We start from the raw sequence: 22708 nt of genomic DNA on the forward strand, positions 1-22708 counted from the left end.
AGAGATACTGCTTACTGGCTTGCTCCCCATGACTTGTTCAGTTTGTTTTGTTATAGCACCCAGGACTACCAGCCTAGGGATGGCATTACCTAAAGTGAGCTGGACCCACCTACATCAATCATCAATCAAAAAAATGTATCACAGGATCGCCCAGAGGCTGATCCAGTACTGGACATTTTCTCAATTGCTATCCCCTCCTCCAAAATCACTCTAACCTATGTAAAGTTGACATTAAACTAGCCAGCACACATCATGTCCTTAGGAACAGCTTGAAGACAAATCATTCCAAACATGTTACTATTGTTTACCCTTTGGTATAAAAGGGTCTACAGTGAGATAAGTATGAAGTTCCACCACAGAAAGCTCATCCATGAAGAGAAAGCTCAACTGGGAACTCCAGCTGCCTGCCTTAACTTCTACAGTTTATTTCGGCTGAATATTGTGAACACATAATTTGGTGATGTTATCTCTACCTCTGGCTATTTGTTCTTTTACTTGGAATGCTCACCCATGGACACACTTTGTTCTGCCCAGGAGTCTATCAACAACTCCAGGTGGCTGCCTTCCTGGGGCTTCCCCAGTCAGTTTCTGCTAAATATAAGTCCCAGGTTAGACTGTTACATTTTCACCATTACTTGATTTCTCTAAAAACATCATCTGTCAGAGATTCTAGCTGGCTACCTTAAAGATTTCCCAGTCAGTTTCTACTGGATGTTTTGAGCACCCAGATTAATATTTCCCTTGCTGTCATCTGTCTGTCTTTCTATCTACCCATCAATCATCTACCTATCTATCATCTATCACTTACTATCTATTCTTTTAGCTTGGCTTGATATACACTTAATAAACTCACTCATTCAAAACTGAAGATATGGCTATTGTAAATCATTCTCTAGACCACATACAACAGAAGTGAGAAATAGGAAAATCACTAAGACTCAGGAAGACCATATGAAAAAGGAGGTACACAGCACTCCTTAAGGTGACACCTGAGACTGTCCTGTGGTCTATTTATGTACATCTGAACATATATACTTTCATAATATAGATGTAGATGCACACATATACATACATACATACATACATACATAATTTTTTTTATTATTATTTTGAGACAGGATCTCATTATAGTCCTGGCTATAATCCTGGCTGATATGGAATTTGTAGATCAGGCCAGCCTTAAACTCACAAGAGATCAACCTAACTATGCTTCCCTAGCGCTAGGATGAAGGCATGTACTACCACACCTACCTACATAAACTTCTTTTTTAATTTTCAAATTTTTATTTGCATACATCTACTAATAACTTCATATTTAGAACATTTACCATCAACATGACCAAGAATGAAATGACAAATATTTGAAGAAGTAGCGGAAATGGGAAAAAAAGTTGTTGGGTTTTTTTCTTAAATGTATGAATGTTTTGTCTGTGTTTTTGTCTGTTCATCGCATGTGTGCAGTGCCATGGAAATACAATTAACCTGTAAGAAAGATTCCATGAAGCTAAAACTGAGCTTTTCAAAACCTTGGTCCCCTCATCCGTGAACTGATACTCATAGGAACCCTAAGTCAAGAACAACCCACAGCAAGTTGCTTCCTGCCTTCTGGCTTCTGTTTCTTGCTCCCTATTAAAAACTGTCCAAGATGAATCTAGAGAACACACCTAGAATCTACAATATAGATATTTGTACAATTCTAGCCCCAGTATCAAAAGTAACACTAGAATTGAAGGACACCATAATAAATGGCATGTATATTGTGACAGAAATCTTGGTCATGAGCTGGACACATAGGAAAAGGAATCTCAATGAGGAATTGCTTTCATTGGTTTTGCCTGTGGGCATGTCTGTGGGGTACTTTCTTGACTGCTAATTGATGTTACAGTCCATGGTGGGTGGGTCTGGGCTATACAAGGAAAGTAGATGAGCAAGCCAAGGGAAACCACCCCATTATGTAGCACTCCTCCACAGTGTCTGCTTCGATCCCTGTCTCCACCTTCTTTCCTTGGCTTCTCTCAACAATTGACTGTTCCCTATAAGACAAATAAACCCCTTTCCAGCACCAATATGGATTCTGTCAGCATTTTTTCATAGCAATAGAGAACAACCTAGAACCACTATCAATCAATACGACAAGGGCTCAACAAGAAACAAGGCTAATAATGAGCTTGTAGGCTTGCAACACTGTAGAATGAGACCTGTAAGAAAAATTGTAAAGTTCTAAACTATAATTTGAAATAAGCATAATTATTAGCAACACACCGGTAAAGATAATAGATTGCAGTTTTTCAAGAATTCCTAAAGCAATGATTATCCTTTATCACCCACATGTGCCATTTTTGTTAGGACAACCCTGAATATCATTTATTTAAAAAGTAAATCATCTGTTAACTAGATAATGAATTAAAGATCCCAAGAGTAAAGCACTTGAGTTAGACCTTGAAGAAGGAAATTTTCCACTGAAAGAATACATTATACGTTGAAAGATAGAACATGTGCAAATAGATATGGCATGATTAAAGAATGACATTACAGGTCCTACAATCAATAGCTTTGTGACAGGAAAAAAATGGATGGGAAGATACTAATTTGGAACAATTTGAATTTAAAGATCACGTCCTAAGACCAATGCTAACAATTCAGTAGAATCCAGTCACTGAATTAATAAAAGGGAAGATCATATCTCTGATAACTGTATACTTGACATTAAAAGTACAGCCTAACCACATTTAAATTACCTACCTGCTGCAAAGTCTTTTCACAATGGAGACAGGCTGTTGAAACCTGGGACAAGAGAATAGTCATATCCTCTTGTTGTTGCCTAAGCCAAATCAGTTTTTCTCGAACATGGGCATCAACAACACTTAGAGCCATTTCTTCTTGACGACAAAGAGTTTCATGTAAATCAGAAAAGTAAGCTCTGACACATGATCGGGCATTCTCTGCGGTTCCTGGGACCTATGAAGACACAAGTAAGTCTTTTTGTTTGTTTGTTTGTTTGTGTTTCAAAACAGGGTTTCTCTGTGTAGCCCTGGTTGTCCTGGAACTCACTCTGTAGACCAGGCTGGCCTCGAACTCAGAAATCCGCCTGCCTCTGCCTCCCAAGTGCTGGGATTAAAGGCATGCGCCAACACTGCCTAGCACAAGTAAATTTTAAAACAATTAAAACCTTAAATATTTTTATGAAAAATATTAAAATTTAAATACCACTTACACCCGTACAGACTTTAATCTCCCCATTAAACCTTTGTTTAACTATGAACTTTGAATATTTAACTGATTATAAATCATATCTAAAGCAAAATGGAATCTAATCTCCAATTTTCCCCATATCCAAACCAAATTAGTAACTTCACCTAAGTTATTCAAGTTAAAGAGAGAAAAGAAAGAGAGAGAGAGAGAGAGAGAGAGAGAGAGAGAGAGAGAGAGGAAGAGAGAACTATTTATCCTTAACATCTCTTTCATACTCAATAACTAGTCTTAGCAAATTCTGGTGACTATAAACCATTTCCAGAATCTAGCCATGCTTTACCAGCAAACTGGTCCTCACAATCAATTTCTCATCTGATGACAGTAAACAGCCTTCTCACTTCTCTTAACTTCCTGACTAATCAAATTACCAATACTGACAATTAATACTAATCTTTACATCTCAAATCACTCCTCTTCGTTACTGCTCCTCTAGTACTGCAGGACCTAAGCATCGCTAACTAGATGATCTCAATCGTGTCATAATAGGTCTTCCTGTTTCCTAGCTACTTCCTTCCAATTCACTTTCTATATTTAACAGCAACCGTTTTTAATGTAAATGTGACCTTGCTCCTATGTCAATAGTTTCATGGCTCACAATTACTCTGAAGCTGAAGTGCTAAAGTCTCTTGCATGACTAATAGGTTCTACAATGACTTACTTGGTCTTTAACTCTTCAATTTTTCTTCTGGTCAAACCCAGCTCAAAGCTCCAAACACTCTCAACCCACTCTTCTCTCTACAGAATTCCTTGAAATCTCAATTTAAAGATCCATAAACTACATGATGAGTTATACCTCTGATATACTACCAAGTATACTGTATTTTCCCTACCCACAAGACACAATTATCAAACTTGAAACTCTCTATGATGGATCATGGACACCATTATACGTGCAGTGTGCAGTGTAGTACGAGCACACTGTAACTGTGCAATACTTACTAGAAGATGCAAAGATGAGAATGAAAAAGGTTAAGGAGATAAAGAGGGAAGAAAAGAATCCATACATGTTCTGTGTGAGCCATTCCAATTCCATCTTCCACTATCTGTTCTCCTCCTTCAATGTGCTGAACAATCCCAACTAATTTTCTGGAATAATCTGAGATTTCCTCAGTGAAGGTCCTTATGCAGTGAGCCATATCTAAAATTGATGCTCGGATCTGATTAGCTTCTGGTTCCAGTACTGAATGCTATAAATACAACGAAAATAGAGGAAAGAATTCATAGTTGTATATAATGATTTACAAAAACTACTTAAAACCCTTTCAATATGAATGAACATCAGTCGCAGTGGCTTTGTAACACATTTCAAATAAGTACAATGTAAGAAGACAAAAAATACTAATTTATTTTCATTCCTTTTTAAGAGACCTACAGTACAAAGAAATCAGAAGTTGAAAGTTCATGTACTGCTATACAAGAAACCAAAAGATTGTTCAAATTATATCATAAGAGTTATATTGTCAAGGCAGTACTGTATATTATAAACACATGCACAGAAATATAAGACTTTTTGTCTCCTGCTGGAAATAATCATGAAACCTCTCTGAAATTATACAATTCAGAAATTAAAATCCTCAATTTTTTCCATGCTACTGAGACCAACTCATTAATCACTCAACTTTGTTCAAAAGTTAAAGTTTATGTCTTTGAATAAATAAACAGGTCAATGAAAACAAACGGATGCTGGTAAAATAACTAGCATCCAACTGAATTAAGTTCATACCTTGTGACCTTGGTGTTTTCCGTATTCTTTGCAGACACAGCACATGAGTGGACTAGTTTGACAACCTTCTTCCAAGCAAACAAATTCAATGGCATGCACCTGGTGCTGACAGCACATGGTTTTCTCATGAGGTTTATCAGCTAGAGGCACTCGCCTATGCTTTGCTAATGTCTTTGTAGAATGGGTAACTTGAGAACACTCTGAGCACAAGTGAGTTGCACACACAGTGCAATATACAGATGCAACGTGAGCTTCATCTTCATCACAGCGAATGATGCTCTAATAAATAAAAAAAAATAATACCTTAAAAGGGAACCCACTCATTAAAACATGTCAAATTTTGAACTACAAAATCCCACAATCGCCCTTCGGCCCCTGCCTGGTCCCTTGGACTGGAGCAGACACAGAGTCGGTCTGCTCCTGTCCTGTGGAGAAACTGAATCCTGAGTCATCCAGGAGCCACTGCACTCAGAGCAGCTGGTAAGAACTCCATCTCACTCCCTAAGCCCCAGAAATACATCTGGGAGCCAGGGACATCCAGGGCACAGCAGCTACCCAAACCCCGCCCCTCCGGAATTCCACTTCCCTTGGGCCCCTGCCTGGTCCCTTGGACTGGAGCAGACACAGAGTCGGTCTGCTCCTGTCCTGTGGAGAAACTGAATCCTGAGTCATCCAGGAGCCACAGCACTCAGAGCAGCTGGTAAGAACTCCATCTCACTCCCTAAGCCCCAGAAATACATCTGGGAGCCAGGGACATCTAGGGCACAGCAGCTACCCAAACCCAGCCCCTCCGGAATTCCACTTCCCTTCGGCCCCTGCCTGGTCCCTGGGACTGGAGCAGACACAGAGTAGGTCTGCTCCTGTCCTGTGGAGAAACTGAATCCTGAGTCATCGAGAAGCCACTACACTCAGAGCAGCTGAAACTGAATTCTGAGTCATCAGGGACCCACTGCACTCAGAGCAGCTGGAGCCACTGCACTCAGAGCAGCTGACACAGAGTTGGTCTGCTCCTGTCCTGTGGAGAAACTGAATCCTGAGTCATCTAGGAGCCACTGCACTCAGAGCAGCTGAAACTGAATCCTGAGTCATCGAGAACCCACTGCACTCAGAGCAGCCGAGGAGCCACTGCACTCAGAACAGAAGGATTACCAGATCCAAGAGGTGGCCTGAGTCCCAGGAGTTCTTCCACCCGGGAGATTAGGGGCATAAGACCACAGAGACCTCTGGACTCCGAGGAGCTCTGCAATAAGCAAGATAACTGGAAATACAGATTCCAATCTTACACAGAGAGGGCAGGTACCACTAGAGTTACCCAGATGGCGAAAGGCAAGCGCAAGAACATAAGCAACAGAAACCAAAGTTTCTTGGCATCATCAGTGCCCAGTTCTCCCAATATAGCAAGCCCTGAACACCCCTTCACACCTGAAAAGCAGGATTCAGAATTAAAATCACTTCTCATGATGATGATAGAGGATTATAAGAAGGAATTAAGTAACTCCCTTAAAGAAATACAGGAGAGTACAAGTAAACAGATAGAAGCCCTTAAAGAGGAATCACAGAAATCCCTTAAAGAAATGCAAGAAAACACAAAGAAGGAATTAAACAAAAACATTCAGGATCTGAAACTGGAAATAGAAACAATAAAGAAAGTTCAAAGGGAGACAACCATGGAGATAGAAAACCTAAGAAAGAGATCAGGAGTCACAGACGCAAGCATCACCAACCGAATACAAGAGATAGAAGAGAGAATCTCAAATGCAGAAGATACGGTGGAAAATATTGACACAGTTGTCAAAGAAAATGAAAAAAGCAAAAAACTCCTAACTCAAAACATCCAGGAAATCCAGGACACAATGAGAAGACCAAACCTAAGGATAATAGGTATAGATGAGAATGAAGATTCCCAACTTAAAGGGCCAGTAAATATCTTCAACAAAATCATTGAGGAAAATTTCCCTAACCTAAAGAACAAGATGCCCATAAACATACAAGAAGCCTACAGAACACCAAATAGACTAGACCAGAAAAGAAATACCTCCCGTCACATAATAATCAAAACATCAGATGCACAAAACAAAGAAAAAATACTAAAAGCAGTAAGGGAAAAAGGTCAAGTAACATATAAAGGCAGACCTATAAGAATTACACCAGACTTCTCACCAGAGACTATAAAAGCCAGAAGAGCCTGGACGGACATCATACAGACCCTAAGAGAACACAATTGCCAGCCCAGATTACTATACCCAGCAAAACTCTCAATCAATATAGATGGTGAAACCAAGATATTCCATGACAAAACCAAATTTGCACAATATCTTCCCACAAACCCAGCACTTCAAAGGATAATGGATGGAAAAGGCCAACACAAGGAGGGAAACTACAACCTAGAAAAAGCAAGGAAGTAATCTTCCAACAACCCCAAAAGAAGATAACTATACAAACATAACTTTACCTCTAATAACAAAAATAACAGGAAGCCACAATCATTTTTCCTTAATATCTCTTAACATCAATGGTCTCAATTCACCAATAAAAAGACGCAGACTAGCAGACTGGATACACAAACAAGACCCAGAATTTTGCTGCATACAAGAAACACACCTCAGTGACAAAGACAGACACTACCTCAGAATAAAAGGGTGGAAAACAATTTTCCAAGCCAATGGTCCCAAGAAACAAGCTGGAGTAGCCATTCTAATATCAAATAAAATCGACTTCCATCCAAAATTAATCAAAAAAGATAAGGAAGGACACTTCATACTCATCAAAGGAAAAAGCTACCAAGGTGAACTCTCAATTCTGAACATCTATGCCCCAAATGCAAGGGCACCTACATACATAAAAGAAACTTTACTAAAGCTCAAAACACACATTACACCTCACACAATAATAGTGGGGGATTTCAACACCCCACTCTCAGCAATGGACAGATCATGGAAACAGAAACTAAACCGAGACACTTTGACATTAACAGAAGTTATGAACCGAATGGACTTAACAGACATCTATAGAACATTTCATCCTAAAACAAAAGAATATACCTTTTTCTCAGCACCTCATGGTACCTTCTCCAAAATAGACCATATAATTGGTCACAAAACAAGCCTCTACAGATACAAAAAGATTGAAATAATCCCTTGCCTCTTATCAGATCACCATGGAATAAGACTGGTCTTTAATAATGACAAGACCAATGGAAAACCCATGTGCACATGGAAACTGAACAACTCTCTACTCAATGATGACTTGGTCAAGGAAGAAATAAAGAAAGAAATTAAAGACTTTTTAGATTTCAATGAAAATGAGGACACATCATACCAAAACTTGTGGGACTCCATGAAGGCAGTGCTAAGAGGAAAACTCATAGCTCTAAGTGCCTACAAAAAGAAACTGGAAAGAGCACACACTAACAAGTTGACTGCACAACTAAAAGCCCTAGAACAAAAAGAAGCAAATACACCCAGGAGGAGTAGAAGGCAGGAAATAATCAAACTCAGGGCTGAAATCAACCAAATAGAAACTGAAAGAACAATACAAAATATCAATAAAACCAGGAGTTGGTTCTTTGAGAAAATCAACAAGATAGATAAACCCTTAGCCAGATTAACCAGAGGGCACAGAGAGAGTATCCAAATTAATAAAATCAGAACTGAAAAGGGAGACATAACAACAGAAATGGAAGAAATTAAAAAAATCATCAGATCCTACTACAAAGGCCTATACTCAACAAAACTGGAAAACCTGGATGAAATGGACAATTTCCTAGACAGATACCAGGTACCAAAATTAAACCAGGAGCAGATAAACCATCTAAATAGTCCCATAACCCCTCAGGAAATAGCAGCAGTCATTAAAAGTCTCCCCACTAAAAAAAGCCCAGGACCAGATGGTTTTAGTGCTGAATTCTATCAGACCTTCAAGGAAGACCTAATACCAATTCTCTTCAAACTATTCCACAAAATAGAGACAGAAGGAACACTACCCAATTCGTTCTATGAAGCTACAATTACACTCATTCCCAAACCCCACAAGGACCCAACAAAGAAAGAGAACTTCAGACCAATCTCCCTTATGAACATCGATGCAAAAATACTCAATAAAATTCTAGCAAACCGAATCCAAGACCACATCAAAACAATCATCCATCATGATCAAGTAGGTTTTATCCCAGGAATGCAGGGATGGTTCAATATTCGGAAATCCATCAATGTAATCCACTATATAAACAAACTTAAAGAAAAAAACCATGATTATCTCACTAGATGCTGAGAAAGCATTTGACAAAATTCAACATCCCTTCATGATAAAAGTCTTGGAAAGATCAGGAATTCAAGGCCCCTACCTAAACATAGTAAAAGCAATTTACAGCAAACCAGTAGCCAACATCAAGCTAAATGGAGAGAAACTTGAAGCAATCCCACTAAGATCAGGGACTAGACAAGGCTGCCCACTCTCCCCCTACCTATTCAATATAGTACTGGAAGTCTTAGCCAGAGCAATTAGACAACAAAAAGAAGTCAAAGGGATACAAATAGGAAAGGAAGAAGTCAAAATATCGCTATTTGCAGATGATATGATAGTATACTTAAGTGACCCCCAAACTTCCACCAGAGAACTCCTAAACCTGATAAACAACTTCAGCAAAGTGGCTGGTTATAAAATCAACTCAAACAAATCAGTAGCCTTCCTCTACATGAAAGATAAACAGACTGAAAAAGAAATTAGGGAAATGACACCCTTCACAATAGTTGCAAATAATATAAAATACCTTGGTGTGAATCTAACCAAGCAAGTGAAAGACCTGTATGACAAGAACTTCAAGTCTCTGAAGAAAGAAATTGAAGAAGATCTCAGAAGATGGAAAGATCTCCCATGCTCATGGATTGGCAGGATTAATATAATAAAAATGGCCATCTTGCCAAAAGCAATCTACAGATTCAATGCAATCCCCATTAAAATCCCAACTCAATTCTTCACAGAGTTAGAAAAGGAAATTCTCAAATTCATATGGAATAACAAAAAACCTAGGATAGCGAAAACTATTCTCAACAATAAAAGAACTTCGGGAGGAATCACCATCCCTGACCTCAAGCTGTACTACAGAGCAATAGTGATAAAAACTACCTGGTATTGGTACAGAGACAGGCAGGAAGATCAATGGAATAGAATTGAAGACCCAGAAATGAACCCACACTCCTATGGTCACTTGATCTTTGACAAAGGAGCTAAAACTGTCCAGTGGAAAAAGGACAGCATTTTCAACAAATGGTGCTGGTTCAACTGGAGGACAACATGTAGAAGAATGAAAATTGATCCATTCTTATCCCCTTGTACAAAGCTCAAATCTAAGTGGATAAAGGACCTCCACATAAAACCAGATACACTGAAACTAATAGAAGAGAAGGTGGGGAAAAGCCTCGAATACTTGGGCACAGGGGAAAAGTTCCTGAACAGAACTCCAATGGCACATGCTCTAAGATCGAGAATTGACAAATGGGACTTCATAAAATTGCAAAGTTTCTGTAAGGCAAAGGACACTGTCAATAGGACAAAACGACAACCAACAAATTGGGAAAAGATCTTTACCAATCCTTCATCTGATAGAGGGCTAATATCCAATATATACAAAGAACTCAAGAAATTAGACTCCAGGCAACCAAATTACCCTATTAAAAAATGGGGTATAGAGCTTAACAAAGAATTTTCAACAGAAGAAACTCGAATGGCCGAGAAGCACCTAAAGAAATGCTCGGCATCCTTAGTCGTCAGGGAAATGCAAATCAAAACAACCCTGAGATTCCATCTCACACCAGTCAGAATGGCTAAGATTAAAAACTCAGGTGATAGTAGATGCTGGCGAGGGTGTGGAGAAAGAGGAACACTCCTCCATTGTTGGTGGGACTGCAAGATGGTGCAACCACTTTGGAAATCAGTGTGGCGGTTCCTCAGAAAATTGGACATAGCATTACCCGAGGATCCAGCTATACCACTCCTAGGCATATACCCAGAAGGTGCTCGAACATATAATAAGGACATATGCTCAACTATGTTCATAGCAGCCTTATTTATAATAGCCAGGAGCTGGAAAGAACCCAGATGTCCTTCAACTGAGGAATGGATTAAAAAAATGTGGTATATTTACACAATGGAGTATTACTCAGCTATTAAAAACAATGAATTTGAGAGGTTCCTAGGTAAATGGATGGAACTAGAAATTATCATACTGAGTGAGGTAAGCCAATCACAAAAGAACACACATGGTATTCACTCACTGATTATTGGATATTAGCCCAGAACCTTAAAATGCCCAAGATGCAACTCACAGGCCACATGAAGTCCATAAAGAATGAAGACCAAGTGGGGGTGATTCGGTTCTTCTTAGAAGGAGCAACAAAATACTCAAGGGAGCAAATATGGAGACAAAGCGAGGGACAAAAACTGAAGGAGGGGCCGTCTGAAGACCTTTCCACCTGAGTATCCATCCCATGTGCAGTCACCAAAGGTAGATGCTGATGTGGAAGTCAGGAAGTGCATGCTGATAAGAGCCTGATATGGATGTCTCCTCAGAGGTCTTCAAGAGTCTGACATATTCAGAGGCAGATGCTCACAACTAGCCATTGAAGTGATCATGGGGTTCTCAATGGAGGAGTTAGAGTGAAGACTGAAGGAGCTGAAAGGATTTGTGGCCCCATGAGGAGAGCAACAATACCAACCAACCACAGCTCCCAGGGTCTAAACCACCAGCTTGGGAGCACTTATGGAGGGATCCAGGGCCTTAGCTGAATATATAAGAGTGGAGGGCCCTGCTGGGCACAGGTGGAAGATGAGATCCTTGACCTCATGAAGGCTGGACGCCCCAGGGGGTGGGAGTTTTGAGGGTGGGGAGGTGGGAGTGGGGGGGTAGATAGAGGTTACATCCACAAAGAAGAAGGAGGAGGTGTGAGGGGATTGGGGGTTCCTGGGTGGGTGGGGGATGGGGTAAGGGGACAACATATGAAATGTAAATAAAACATCCAATAAAAAAATTAAAAAAAAAAAAATCCCACAATCTTTCCTAATTAAGTTACCAGGCTCATATATGATATTAAAAAAGGAAGTCTGTTAAGTCAATCATTCCAAATAAAAACAAAGAAGGGATTGAACAAAGAAAACCCAAGTAAGCAAAGCAAAATGGTCTTCAAAATATGTAGCTTCTAGAGCCAAATGGAGTTCTGGAAACTGTAATCCATGATGCAACGACACATTACAAAACAAAAGGAAGGCACAGAAAACAATCAGCTATAGCTTAATCAATGAATCAGCTGGATACAGCTTAGCTACTTGGTCACTGGAGTCATTTAACCAACCAAAGTTCAACTTCTTCAATTAATTAAACTATGCTTAAACCCTGTATTGGTTTGGTCTGTTGGACCCAGAACATTCGGTATACATCTATGGCCTCACACAAATTTTATATAATAATGAAAATATACTGGTAAGTATAAAGGCCATGTGCTACCTATCCATCTAAAAACTATTTATTATTTCAGCAAAGTAAGAAGCTATTTCTGAGACTAATTATTAACACGGGATATGATTTGGAGGCAAAAACAAATTTATTCTCATGAATAGCCTTTTTACCCCCAATGCTGAGTTGAATGAGAACCTTACAAATGCCAGACAAACAGGCTGCCATTAAACCACATACAAAAACATCTCATAGACTCACAGATAGTGCAAAGATCTCTTCCATCAAATTTTTCAGAAGTAGAAGCACAGAAACATTCTTTCAGACTTAAATTCTCTCTGCTTTAGTTATTTGCCATGAGTATGCATAAAAAGAAAATCAACACTAAGCTGTGTAAACAACCTGATACTAAGGTATGTAGCTATGAAAAATTTGAAAATACAAGATACTCTGACTTAAGATGTGAAGTTCTGATCTCAATAGATTTTGAGATATGAATTATATATTTTTCCCAAATGTATACAAGTACATTCTAATAGTTCCACAGGTGAATGGATTACAATCACGACTAAAAACCACAGATTTAGAAAAGAAGTAATAAGGCCTTTATGTCACCTGCTAAATATTGTTTTAATTTTCTTTAAGTATCAAAAAGCATTTTGTTTGTTTGTGGTCCTGGTGCTAAACCCAGGGCTTCTTCCATAGTAACCAAGTACTCTGCACTGAACCATACCAAAGTCTTTATAAAAGGCATTGGAAGTATGTAAAATAACTTTTTGGATAATAAGGAATGCTTTAAAATCTTCTGTATATTAGAAATCTATAATTGGCAAAGGAAACATTTTGTGTATTTTTCCTGAAATAATAATTAGATAGTACAAAAATAATATCATTTACTGTCAAATTAAATTTTAAAATGATCCAAAGATTGAAACAATTTATTTTGCAATAATAATGTGTATTTGTACCATTAAATTCTTATATCTTCTGTTTTCTTGACTTTACAAACAATATATGAGCTCAACAGTACATAATATTCTAATGTTTTCAAAATAAAGGTGAAAGATAGAACATATGAAAGACCTGCAAAGATTTTACAGATGAGTAATGCTTCAATTCAAAAATCATCTTTGCAATTCATTTTAAATAGAAAGAAACCACCAAAGGGAAGTTGCAATCAATCTGTTGGAGTTTTCTCTTCTATAATCAAATATGCAGTTTTTAAAGTCCAAACCTAACACTATTACCAGTTATTTACTGAAACTATTTTTCTATACAGAAATCTTCCATTTGTTAAACAAGCTGGGCAGACAATTCCTAAGATGCTAACAATGTGTTATTACTTATTAATGGACTATTTGGGCAATACTTACCAGACATCTGCTTGTCAGGATAACATACATCAAACATACTATTAAACTTTATTCTTATTGTTTTGAAAATATTTCATAGTAGCAACTTGCTCAGACTTCACTATTACATTTAAACTAGTTCTCCTCTAAACTGAACGGTCTCTCATAAAGTTTGTCTATGTTTGCTTGTACTTTGCTGTTGAGGTTCAGTTTTAAATTTTCTGTACTAATATGGATTAAACATTTCTCTTACTCTCTTATAATGTTCTACCTTAAAGGTTTTTCCTTACACATAACTAAATTATATAAAGGAAGAGTTTGCAGATTAGGCAAAGAACTTCAACAAATTTCATTTCTGGGTTTGGTTTTTTTTTTTTTTTTGAGAACAGTGGCCACTTTAGAATTGAAATGTAATAAAAACTTGTGTTTCTAAAACCTCACAGATACAGAAAATAAGGTAATATTGTACAAATATTGAAAAATATTTTAAGATTAAAAAATCTTGTAATAAATATTTCAACAACTCCCATCAGTACCTCTCCAGATATCCCAATGGCTTCTTCTGCAGCTCCATACTGGCCAATATGTCCATTTTGCAAACGTTCTAAAAGCTCCAGTAAAGCAAAGTTTTTTTTCAAACCCCAGACACCTGAGTCTCCTAGAACAGATATGAAAACAAAAGTAAATGTAACAAAATGAAAATTTAGCCAATTTACCTCATAGCCTAAGATTAATTTATAACACACATAGTTGAGTCATTAATAATGTCTAAAAGTTGCCAGGAAAGGGGCTTGCTAATGTTACCAAAAAACTTCTTAGCACTACAAGTAGACAAATACTTTACAAACTTTTTATTTCGCTTTTACTATATAAATGAAAACAAGCATTTAAACTTTTTTCAAATATTACTTTACAGCCACCTACAGTAAAAAATATATTTTATATCACAATCCAGGAATGTGTGCACAATACACACACACACACACTCCAGAAAAATAAAGGTTCACAAACTAGGGGCTAGGGAGATGGCTTAGTCAGAGTTCAGGTCCCCCAAATCCACATAAATGCAAGTGGGTATGGTGACTCATTTGTAATTCTAGCATTAAAAAGTAAAGACAGGGGATCTCTGGAGCAAGCAGTAGCAATGCCACCTACATTCAGGCAGAAAAAAATGCACAAACAGTCATACATATGAACACATATACAAGAATGAATGCCACATATACATTAATAAATTTTTTTGAAAAACTGGACCAACTAATACATTTATAGCAGTGTGCAAAATACTGCTGTGTTTTATTCTATTTCTTTTTAAAGATATTATATTATAAGATATCTTATAAAAATATATTTCTTTTTAAAAGATACTTGAAAGTTTAGCTCAGTAGCAGAGTATGTACTTAGCATGTGCAAGGCTGTAGGCTGGATCCACAGTATACATACACATTTCTTTTTAAAGATCGTAGATGTGAGTTTGGCTCAATGGTGGAGAACATACTTAGCATGTGCAAGGCCCTGGGTTACACACACACACACAGTGGGGATGAGGAGGAACAACCTATTGAAAACCAATTATTTCATGACCACAAAAATAAGCTACAATCACATTTATAAATTACTGTATAAACATATTATGGACATAAAAATTTCACCTTTAAGTAAACTGTATCTAAAAGAACTAATGATTCCCCACCCTTTTTTTAACCCATGGCTATCAGTGACTACATAAATTCCTCATAGTGGGGCCTGAATAGATGGTTGTGTGGTTAAGAGCATTAGCTACTTTTATGAAGGATCCAGATTTGACTTCTAACATTCACATGGTGTTTCACAAGTACCTGTAATTCTAATTCTGAGGAATCTAACACCCACTTCTGATTTTTGAAGATGGTAGGGGAAATACAGATGCAGGCAAAGTAGACATATACATAAAATAAAAATAATTTTAATTAAAAAATGACTCATCATAGGCTTCAGAACAAAGCAAGAGAATGAGCCCTCTTAGACAAGCCTCTAGAAAGGTTTGAGTAAAGACAGACAGTTCCTTTATCCAAAACTGAACGCATAAGTACATGCATATAACCATGCACACACATGCAAACATCCACTGTTTTGAGCCTACAAAGAATAGCCTAATCGTTCAACAATTAGCATCTGGTAAGTTTCCATAGCACAACTGCTACCTGATATTGCTGCCATCTAGAAAGTGTTTGTTAATAAAATGAAAATGTCAAAGGTATCAGTGACATGGTCACCAGGTTCCTCGCCTGTTTGTCATCTTTTTTTTCCTTAGAAACAAACCAAAAACATTCTGTTTTTTTAAAATGAAGCTATGTTATTCCCTCCTCTTTTCTATAACGTCTTTTCTCAATTAGCACTACACAGAGCACTCAAGTAAGCTCAGCTTTGCTGCCCCTCTGCAAGGTCTCTTCCCTATTTCTACATGTCCCATGTATTTTACAGACTGAAATCCACCTACTCCATTTATATAAACATTTAAGCATTCAAAACAACCATTTAAAAATATGGCCTTGAAATTTTTTCCAAAATTCAGTCATTATGTAAGGAATACAAACTCCCAGGAGTACCTAACAATTTTGTAGCTGTAAAAAACAAACAAACAAAAAAACCCTCTACAACTTTATGTTTTTCAACAGCCCACAGACTGATACTGTGGGAGCAGATGAGAAAGCCCTGCTCCCCGGGACGCACACTGAGGGACCCTGAGCATCCACTCATGTCCATTACCTCAGATCATCGGCAATCTTAAAAACCTTTATCTGGAAGTTGACAGTTGACACTTAATTTCTGCTTACACTTCAATAGTTAAATTGAAACATCATAGTCACCTAATTGTTAGAGGGTAGGGAAGTACAATTTACCATGGGGACAAAAAGAATAAAGCTAGAAATATTACTCATTAGAAGTAACAACTGATTGGATCAGAGAAGGGCTCAGGTTAGGAACTGATAACAATAAGAGCAGCTTCCTTCTTAGAAGCAGGAATTGCAAATAACCTACTTCTATATTTTTCTCAAAACTTTGCAGTATATAAACCATATATATGTATATACTGTGTAATATATATATATGTATATATATATACATATATATACATATACATATATATGTATATATATACACACACAAATATATTATTTGTATAATACAAATACCAAGCCTTTAAAAATTGGAAGCTAATAACTGAAAGTCACTAACATCCCACCAATGAATCACAGTTAAATGTACCCACAAGTTACAGTCTTTACTCGTCTTTACTCATCTTTACCCATCTTCACTCATGCCAGAGTTAGCTGCTCTAATGTTGGTATGATGCGCTCTTGATTTCAACCTGACACATGACTGACTGCCCTGTCATAAACTCCCATACTTCTGTATTACAGAGAAGGTAGAGGGCTCTCCCAAAGGGTCTAGCATACATTTGCAAAACACTACCATTTCCACATGTCTATTTGTATGTAAAGGAATAGTAATATCATTTCAACTACAGAATAAAAAAGTCAAGTGAATGAGCCTTAAAACAGAGACATCTCTTCCACTGCTATTATGTCATGGCTTATAGCAGGTTAATATTATCTGTGTCAGCCATGCCACAGACATGGATCAGGTCATGCAGTTTGTCGAGCCAAGTCGGCAGTTTGTAAAGGACTCAATTCGGCTGGTTAAAGGATGCACCAAACCTGACAGAAGAGAATTCCAGAAGGTCGCATGGCCACAGCGATAGGATTTGCTATGATGGGATTCATTGGCTTCTCTGTGAAACTGATCCCCATCCCTATTAATAACATTCTTGTGGGCGGCTGAGTCCTTTCTCATCATGGGACAAGTGAACCAATCAGGGGGTGACAAGCTCATGGAGTAAAACATTGCCTGGATGTTTTGTGTTTTTGTTTCTTTCCACATTCCTATGAGGTTTTCTATTTCTAAATTAAAATAATTTCAAAATAAACACTTTTTCCATAACAAAAAAAGTACTATCTGTGTCATATCATTAGTGTTTTGCATTAGCTTTCTAGCAAATAAAGACAGCCACAACCTTAAGAAAACATGTCAACGCCATGTTTCTTAGTATTTTAAAGCCTAAAAAAGAGACACCCTTGCTTCCTTTTAAAGGTAGATAAATTACTCAAATTTCGACATATAGTATGACTACATTAGTCTTTTTAAGTTTATTCTATTTTCTGTGTGTGGATGTGCACACACACACACACACACACACACATATAAAGGTGCCACAGAACAAGTATGGCAGTCAGAGGTTAACTTGCAGGAGTCAGTTCACTCCTTTCACCAGCCCTGGTCTTAAGTACTGATAAACACCTAGGGGGAAAATCAGCTTTAAAAACTATTTTGGAGAAAATTCTTTCATCTTACAGAATAAATTTAAGAATTTACATTAAACTGTGAAATAATTGTTCAAATGTTAATGTTGTACTTTCTAAATCTGGGCCAGTGAGATAGATCCTTTGATAAAGGGATCTTCTGCCAAACTTGACGACTTGATTTGGGTAAACATACACACACACAAACACACACTCACACACTTTTAAATTTTAAAATAAGTCAACATAGACTCTAAAATAGTTGTAAAAGCATGCAAGGACCTAGCAGGCCATGGTGGTACACACCTTTAATTCAGGACTGGGGAGCTAGAAACAGACAGATCTGAATCAAGACCAGTCTGGTCCACAAACCAAGTTTCAGGACAGCCAGAGCTACACAGAGAAACCCTATCTCAAAGGAAGGAAGGGAGGGAGGGAGGGAGGGAGGGAGGGAGGATAAAGTATTCTCATTTCTTTGAATAAGGTAACATATATTTCTGACACTTCTTAAAGCTTTTTGCATTAAGTATAGAATATGGAAATTTCAGATTTCTACTGATAACTAAGAGTGGGCTAGCTTACATTTAGTATCTCACTGACCTTAATAGAAACTCAAATTTGAAAGCTCTTTGGAATGTAACATAAAAAGTCAAGTGTAAGAAACTGTTTTCTGTGACATTTGTGTTTGAGTAATTTTTCACTTTAACCTCATATAATTTTCCTACCTAGGTCTGTTACTTGTCGATCAAATGGGCAACGTATTGCTCTTCCATGCAGAGGCAAGCGAGTAAGACAGTCATGACAGACTGTGTGGCCACAAAGGAGGAGGCGAGGAACTTTATCTCCTTGCAAAGAGAAGACATCTTCACAAACCCCACACTCCAGAACCTGCATGTGAAACAGAAACAGGTGCCCTGTAAAAACTACTGAAACAATATTCAAATATTTTAGATTTAAAAACAATTGACCTAGTATACTGAATCAACCTCATTACTTTATTCCTCCATGGAAAAAAAAACTAAGTTATAAAATGTTAAATCACATTTTTCACTCATTTCAATTTCACAGACCCTGCCAAAGTGAAACTTTCTTGAAATGCTTATGTTGAAAATTAACATAATTAACATAATCTAATCTTCTGAAAACTGAATATGTAACAATTTATAATTCTACTGAAACCCCAAATCAACAGTCATTTCATTTTGCTTTTAGTTTCCTTTTAAAAAGTGTTTAGAGATTTATTTTTATTTTGTGCTTGGGTGTTTTGCCAGCATTTATGGTGCATCATGCTAATGCAGTGCCCACAGAGGTCAAGAAACAGTGTCAGATTTCCTGGAACTGGAGTTACCAATGGTTGTTAGCTGCCAAGCAGGTACTAGGAATCAAACCCCAGTCCTTAAAAAAGAGCAGTCAGTGTTCTCAACAGCTTCATATCTCTCTACGCCTTGTTTTATTTCCTCGTAAATGACATTTCACTGAGTACCCCTGGATGGACCTTAGAAGCTGGCCTCAAACTTATAGTGATGTTTCTGCCTCTGCCCCCCAAATGCTATTACAGGAGACGCCACTATATCCCGCTAAACTGCCACTGATTTCCACAAAATAATCTAAAATGTGTTTAGGGACAACAATCACTTTTCTAAACTATAAAAAACTTATAAGAAAGTTTCCAAGGAATTTCAAGCATCTTCTAGATTTCACAAAATGATGGAAAGGCAAAAACAAAATTAACTGAAAATTAAATTTCAATTCCTATTCCTACTGATGAAGTAGCTCTGACTTAGAGATATTTATCTATCTAGTTGTAATCACAGGTATATGACATACTGAAAGACAGTGAGAAAGAAAAGCTCTGAGAACTGGCTCACTCTGACCCTCAGGTCCATGGGCTAATATTTTATGTATAGTCACAAATTGTAATTATAACAGTATAGCATTTGCAGTGCTTTTACAACTATCTCTTTGTGTTGTTTTAAAATAATCACAATGAATGGCTCCACTGGCTACCATTCTTTCGCCTCACTGCCCTACCTCTCAGCCCCCATGCTCCCTGTGCAGCTAGCACTGGGCCACTTGGTTCTGTGATCAGTGAGTCTTCATTCCTTCTTTATGCTAATCAAACATCTAAACATTTACCTGATTTCTTTGTTAAAAGTTTTTATATTCATAAACCAAAAAAAATCCTAAGTAGCATATTTCTTGGTCTACCAATCTCTCACTCCAACTGAAATGATTACATTATCTCTGGGTTTCCATGCACTCTGAGTATCTATCTGCCTGTCTGACCCAAATACTTCAGTACTTTAATTGACCAGCCTGTCTTTCCCTATTAGAACAAGAGTGCAAAACAGTACAGTCCCAATACAAAGCACCTACATGCTTATGAAAAATAAAATCCAACAAAATAAAGTTAAAAAACAATTCAAGCCACCAAACACACACAACACAAAATTAAAAAATAGAAAATTTAGACTGGAAATCTCATTAGACTCATTGCAATTTTAAACTTGATTGTCTAATACATTTAGACTTAGAAACTGAGGTGCAAACATCTTTTACTATAATTAAACTAGTAATTCGTAGTTACCTCACATACTGGTAATAATTCAAAAGAAACTTAAATGTGATATAATTCACAGGAAAAAAAGAGGAGACAAATATCTGCTAAATGTATAAAGAAAACTTTATATTAAGAGTTCAGTCTAACTCATTAAAGTACAAAGAATAACTACATCAAGATATTTTTTCAAAAAGTTGTTAATGCTTTGTATTAATAAAAGTACAGGAAAACACTGACTGAAACAAATTTACTGAGTAATAATAGCATCTATGGACACAATTTAGCAGTACTTAAGGAACTTATTCTAAACTACATCATACATACATGACAGAATCCAAATGTTTTCTTCCTTCTTGCTATTGCTGTTTCTGCTGCTGGGAAATCTCAGGATCCTGCACCTGTCAGGTAAACGGTCTACTACTGACTCACATCCCCAGCCCACATATGACAAAGTCAATGTGTAACTCCTTAAAGCACTATTTGTATCATTAAATAATTAAAAACAAGATACATATAAATACTAAGCTCAAAGATAAACTATAGTGCACTCATGCCATAACTACAACCATTAAGGTTTTTATGTATATATGCAGAATATCATATGAATAAAGTGAAAAGAAAGTGTTAAGAAGAATTATGACATGATAATCCAATTATGGAAAAAAATGACAAAATATCCTGCAGGTATTCCCATTTGGCAAAAGCACAAATCAAAATATTAAATCTCAAACACAAAACATGCTTAATGAGGGCTCCTCTACATTTCATTAATATAAAAAGTTAACTGACTCAACAGCAATAAAAAATGACTGATAATAAATTGTAGGCATAAATTCCTCAAAAACAGACCTTTGCTAGAGAGAGATAGAAGAGAGAGAGAGAGACCATTTAATGAGTTAAAAGAACATCCAGCCAGGCTTGGTTCACGGTTATAAATCCAAGTGTACATTAAAATGACCTCTGGCAATTAAAAAAAAAATGTCCTGACGTCAACACACTCAGGAAGAATTGTTTAATCTCTTGGCTACAGATAATCTTCTAATTTACTACCTAAACCACATTCCCCTTTTAGATCTGTTACAGTGGGGGGAGGAGGGAATGAGCCTCACATAGTTGCACTTAATTGTTAGTAAATGTACCTAGTAAATATACGGTAGGATCTTCTAACTAGAGAGTACTCTATGCATCTAGTGTTAAAACCCAACTGTGCTGCAGTTGGAGAATTTAGAAGTTTTCATACTCTACTAGTCAGAGACAAGGGGCAGCTGTGCAGTGTTGAAAGGCAGACGTTGACAACCAGTAAACTCTGGGCCCTTAGCACATACTGTGTTAACTTAAACCTAGGGTTCCTCCCATGTAAAATGCGAATTAACATCTACCTTTTAAGTAGATATTAGCGAGCTGAAACATCTACCATACTACCTGTCTATTGTAATGAGTGTTTAATACAACTAAGTCAAGTAATGCCTGTTGAGGCATCACTAGAAACAGAAGCCTAGGGGAAAGACCAAATCCAGGTCAACTTTCACAGGCCCACGCGATGCTTTTCACAAACAGCCCCACGGACGACGTTGACACGTTGAGTTAGAAGACCAGGCAACTTCAGCTCCGCTGGGCAAGGATCGCGGAGGGGCAGGAAAGGCTTGTAACGCCCACCAGAGGCCACGCATCGCGCCAGGCCAAGCCTGGGCCGCACAGTTGCGGCCAGGACTCCAGGACGAACCGAAGGGAGGCCGCAGGTGGAGAACAGAGCACGCAAGTTCCCTCACCTTCACCACAGCTGTCCCCCGGCTGCCCTGCCGCCCACTGTCTACTCCGGCTCCGGGCTTGTTTACAGCTAGGGCAGCCATCCTGGAAGGAGCAGCGCCACAGCTGCAGTAGAGCCTTTAACTGAGAGGAGGGGTTGAGCGACCTACCCAGAAGCCTCGGCGCATGCCGCTCTCACGCATGCGCAGGATAGATGGGGAGCAGTTCCGCCTCTTCTGACCGTTTCTCTTCCGTCAGTCATTGGTTGTACGTCTTGCGCGTGCG

General features: G+C 37.8%; 1 protein-coding gene and 1 pseudogene across 1 annotated transcript in view; one reads left to right on the forward strand and one right to left on the reverse strand.

Annotated features, from left to right (window-relative positions):
* The window catches only part of Trim23 (tripartite motif containing 23), a 32675-nt gene extending 10059 nt beyond the window's left edge, over positions 1-22616 (reverse strand). Inside the window, exons 1-6 of the mRNA XM_028784129.1 lie at positions 22447-22616; positions 18843-19005; positions 14311-14432; positions 4976-5254; positions 4257-4439; positions 2743-2958 (exon numbers count right to left, since the gene is read on the reverse strand). Of these exons, the coding sequence (XP_028639962.1) occupies positions 2743-2958; positions 4257-4439; positions 4976-5254; positions 14311-14432; positions 18843-19005; positions 22447-22527 (1044 nt within the window). The 5' untranslated portion in view covers positions 22528-22616. The remainder of the gene's footprint in view (positions 1-2742; positions 2959-4256; positions 4440-4975; positions 5255-14310; positions 14433-18842; positions 19006-22446) is intronic.
* Positions 17394-17599, forward strand: LOC114635628 (annotated as a pseudogene).
* Positions 22617-22708: the final 92 nt, after the last annotated feature.

Source organism: Grammomys surdaster, unplaced genomic scaffold (genome assembly GCF_004785775.1).
Source record: "Grammomys surdaster isolate TR1022 unplaced genomic scaffold, NIH_TR_1.0 99, whole genome shotgun sequence".
Taxonomy (NCBI): domain Eukaryota; kingdom Metazoa; phylum Chordata; class Mammalia; order Rodentia; family Muridae; genus Grammomys; species Grammomys surdaster.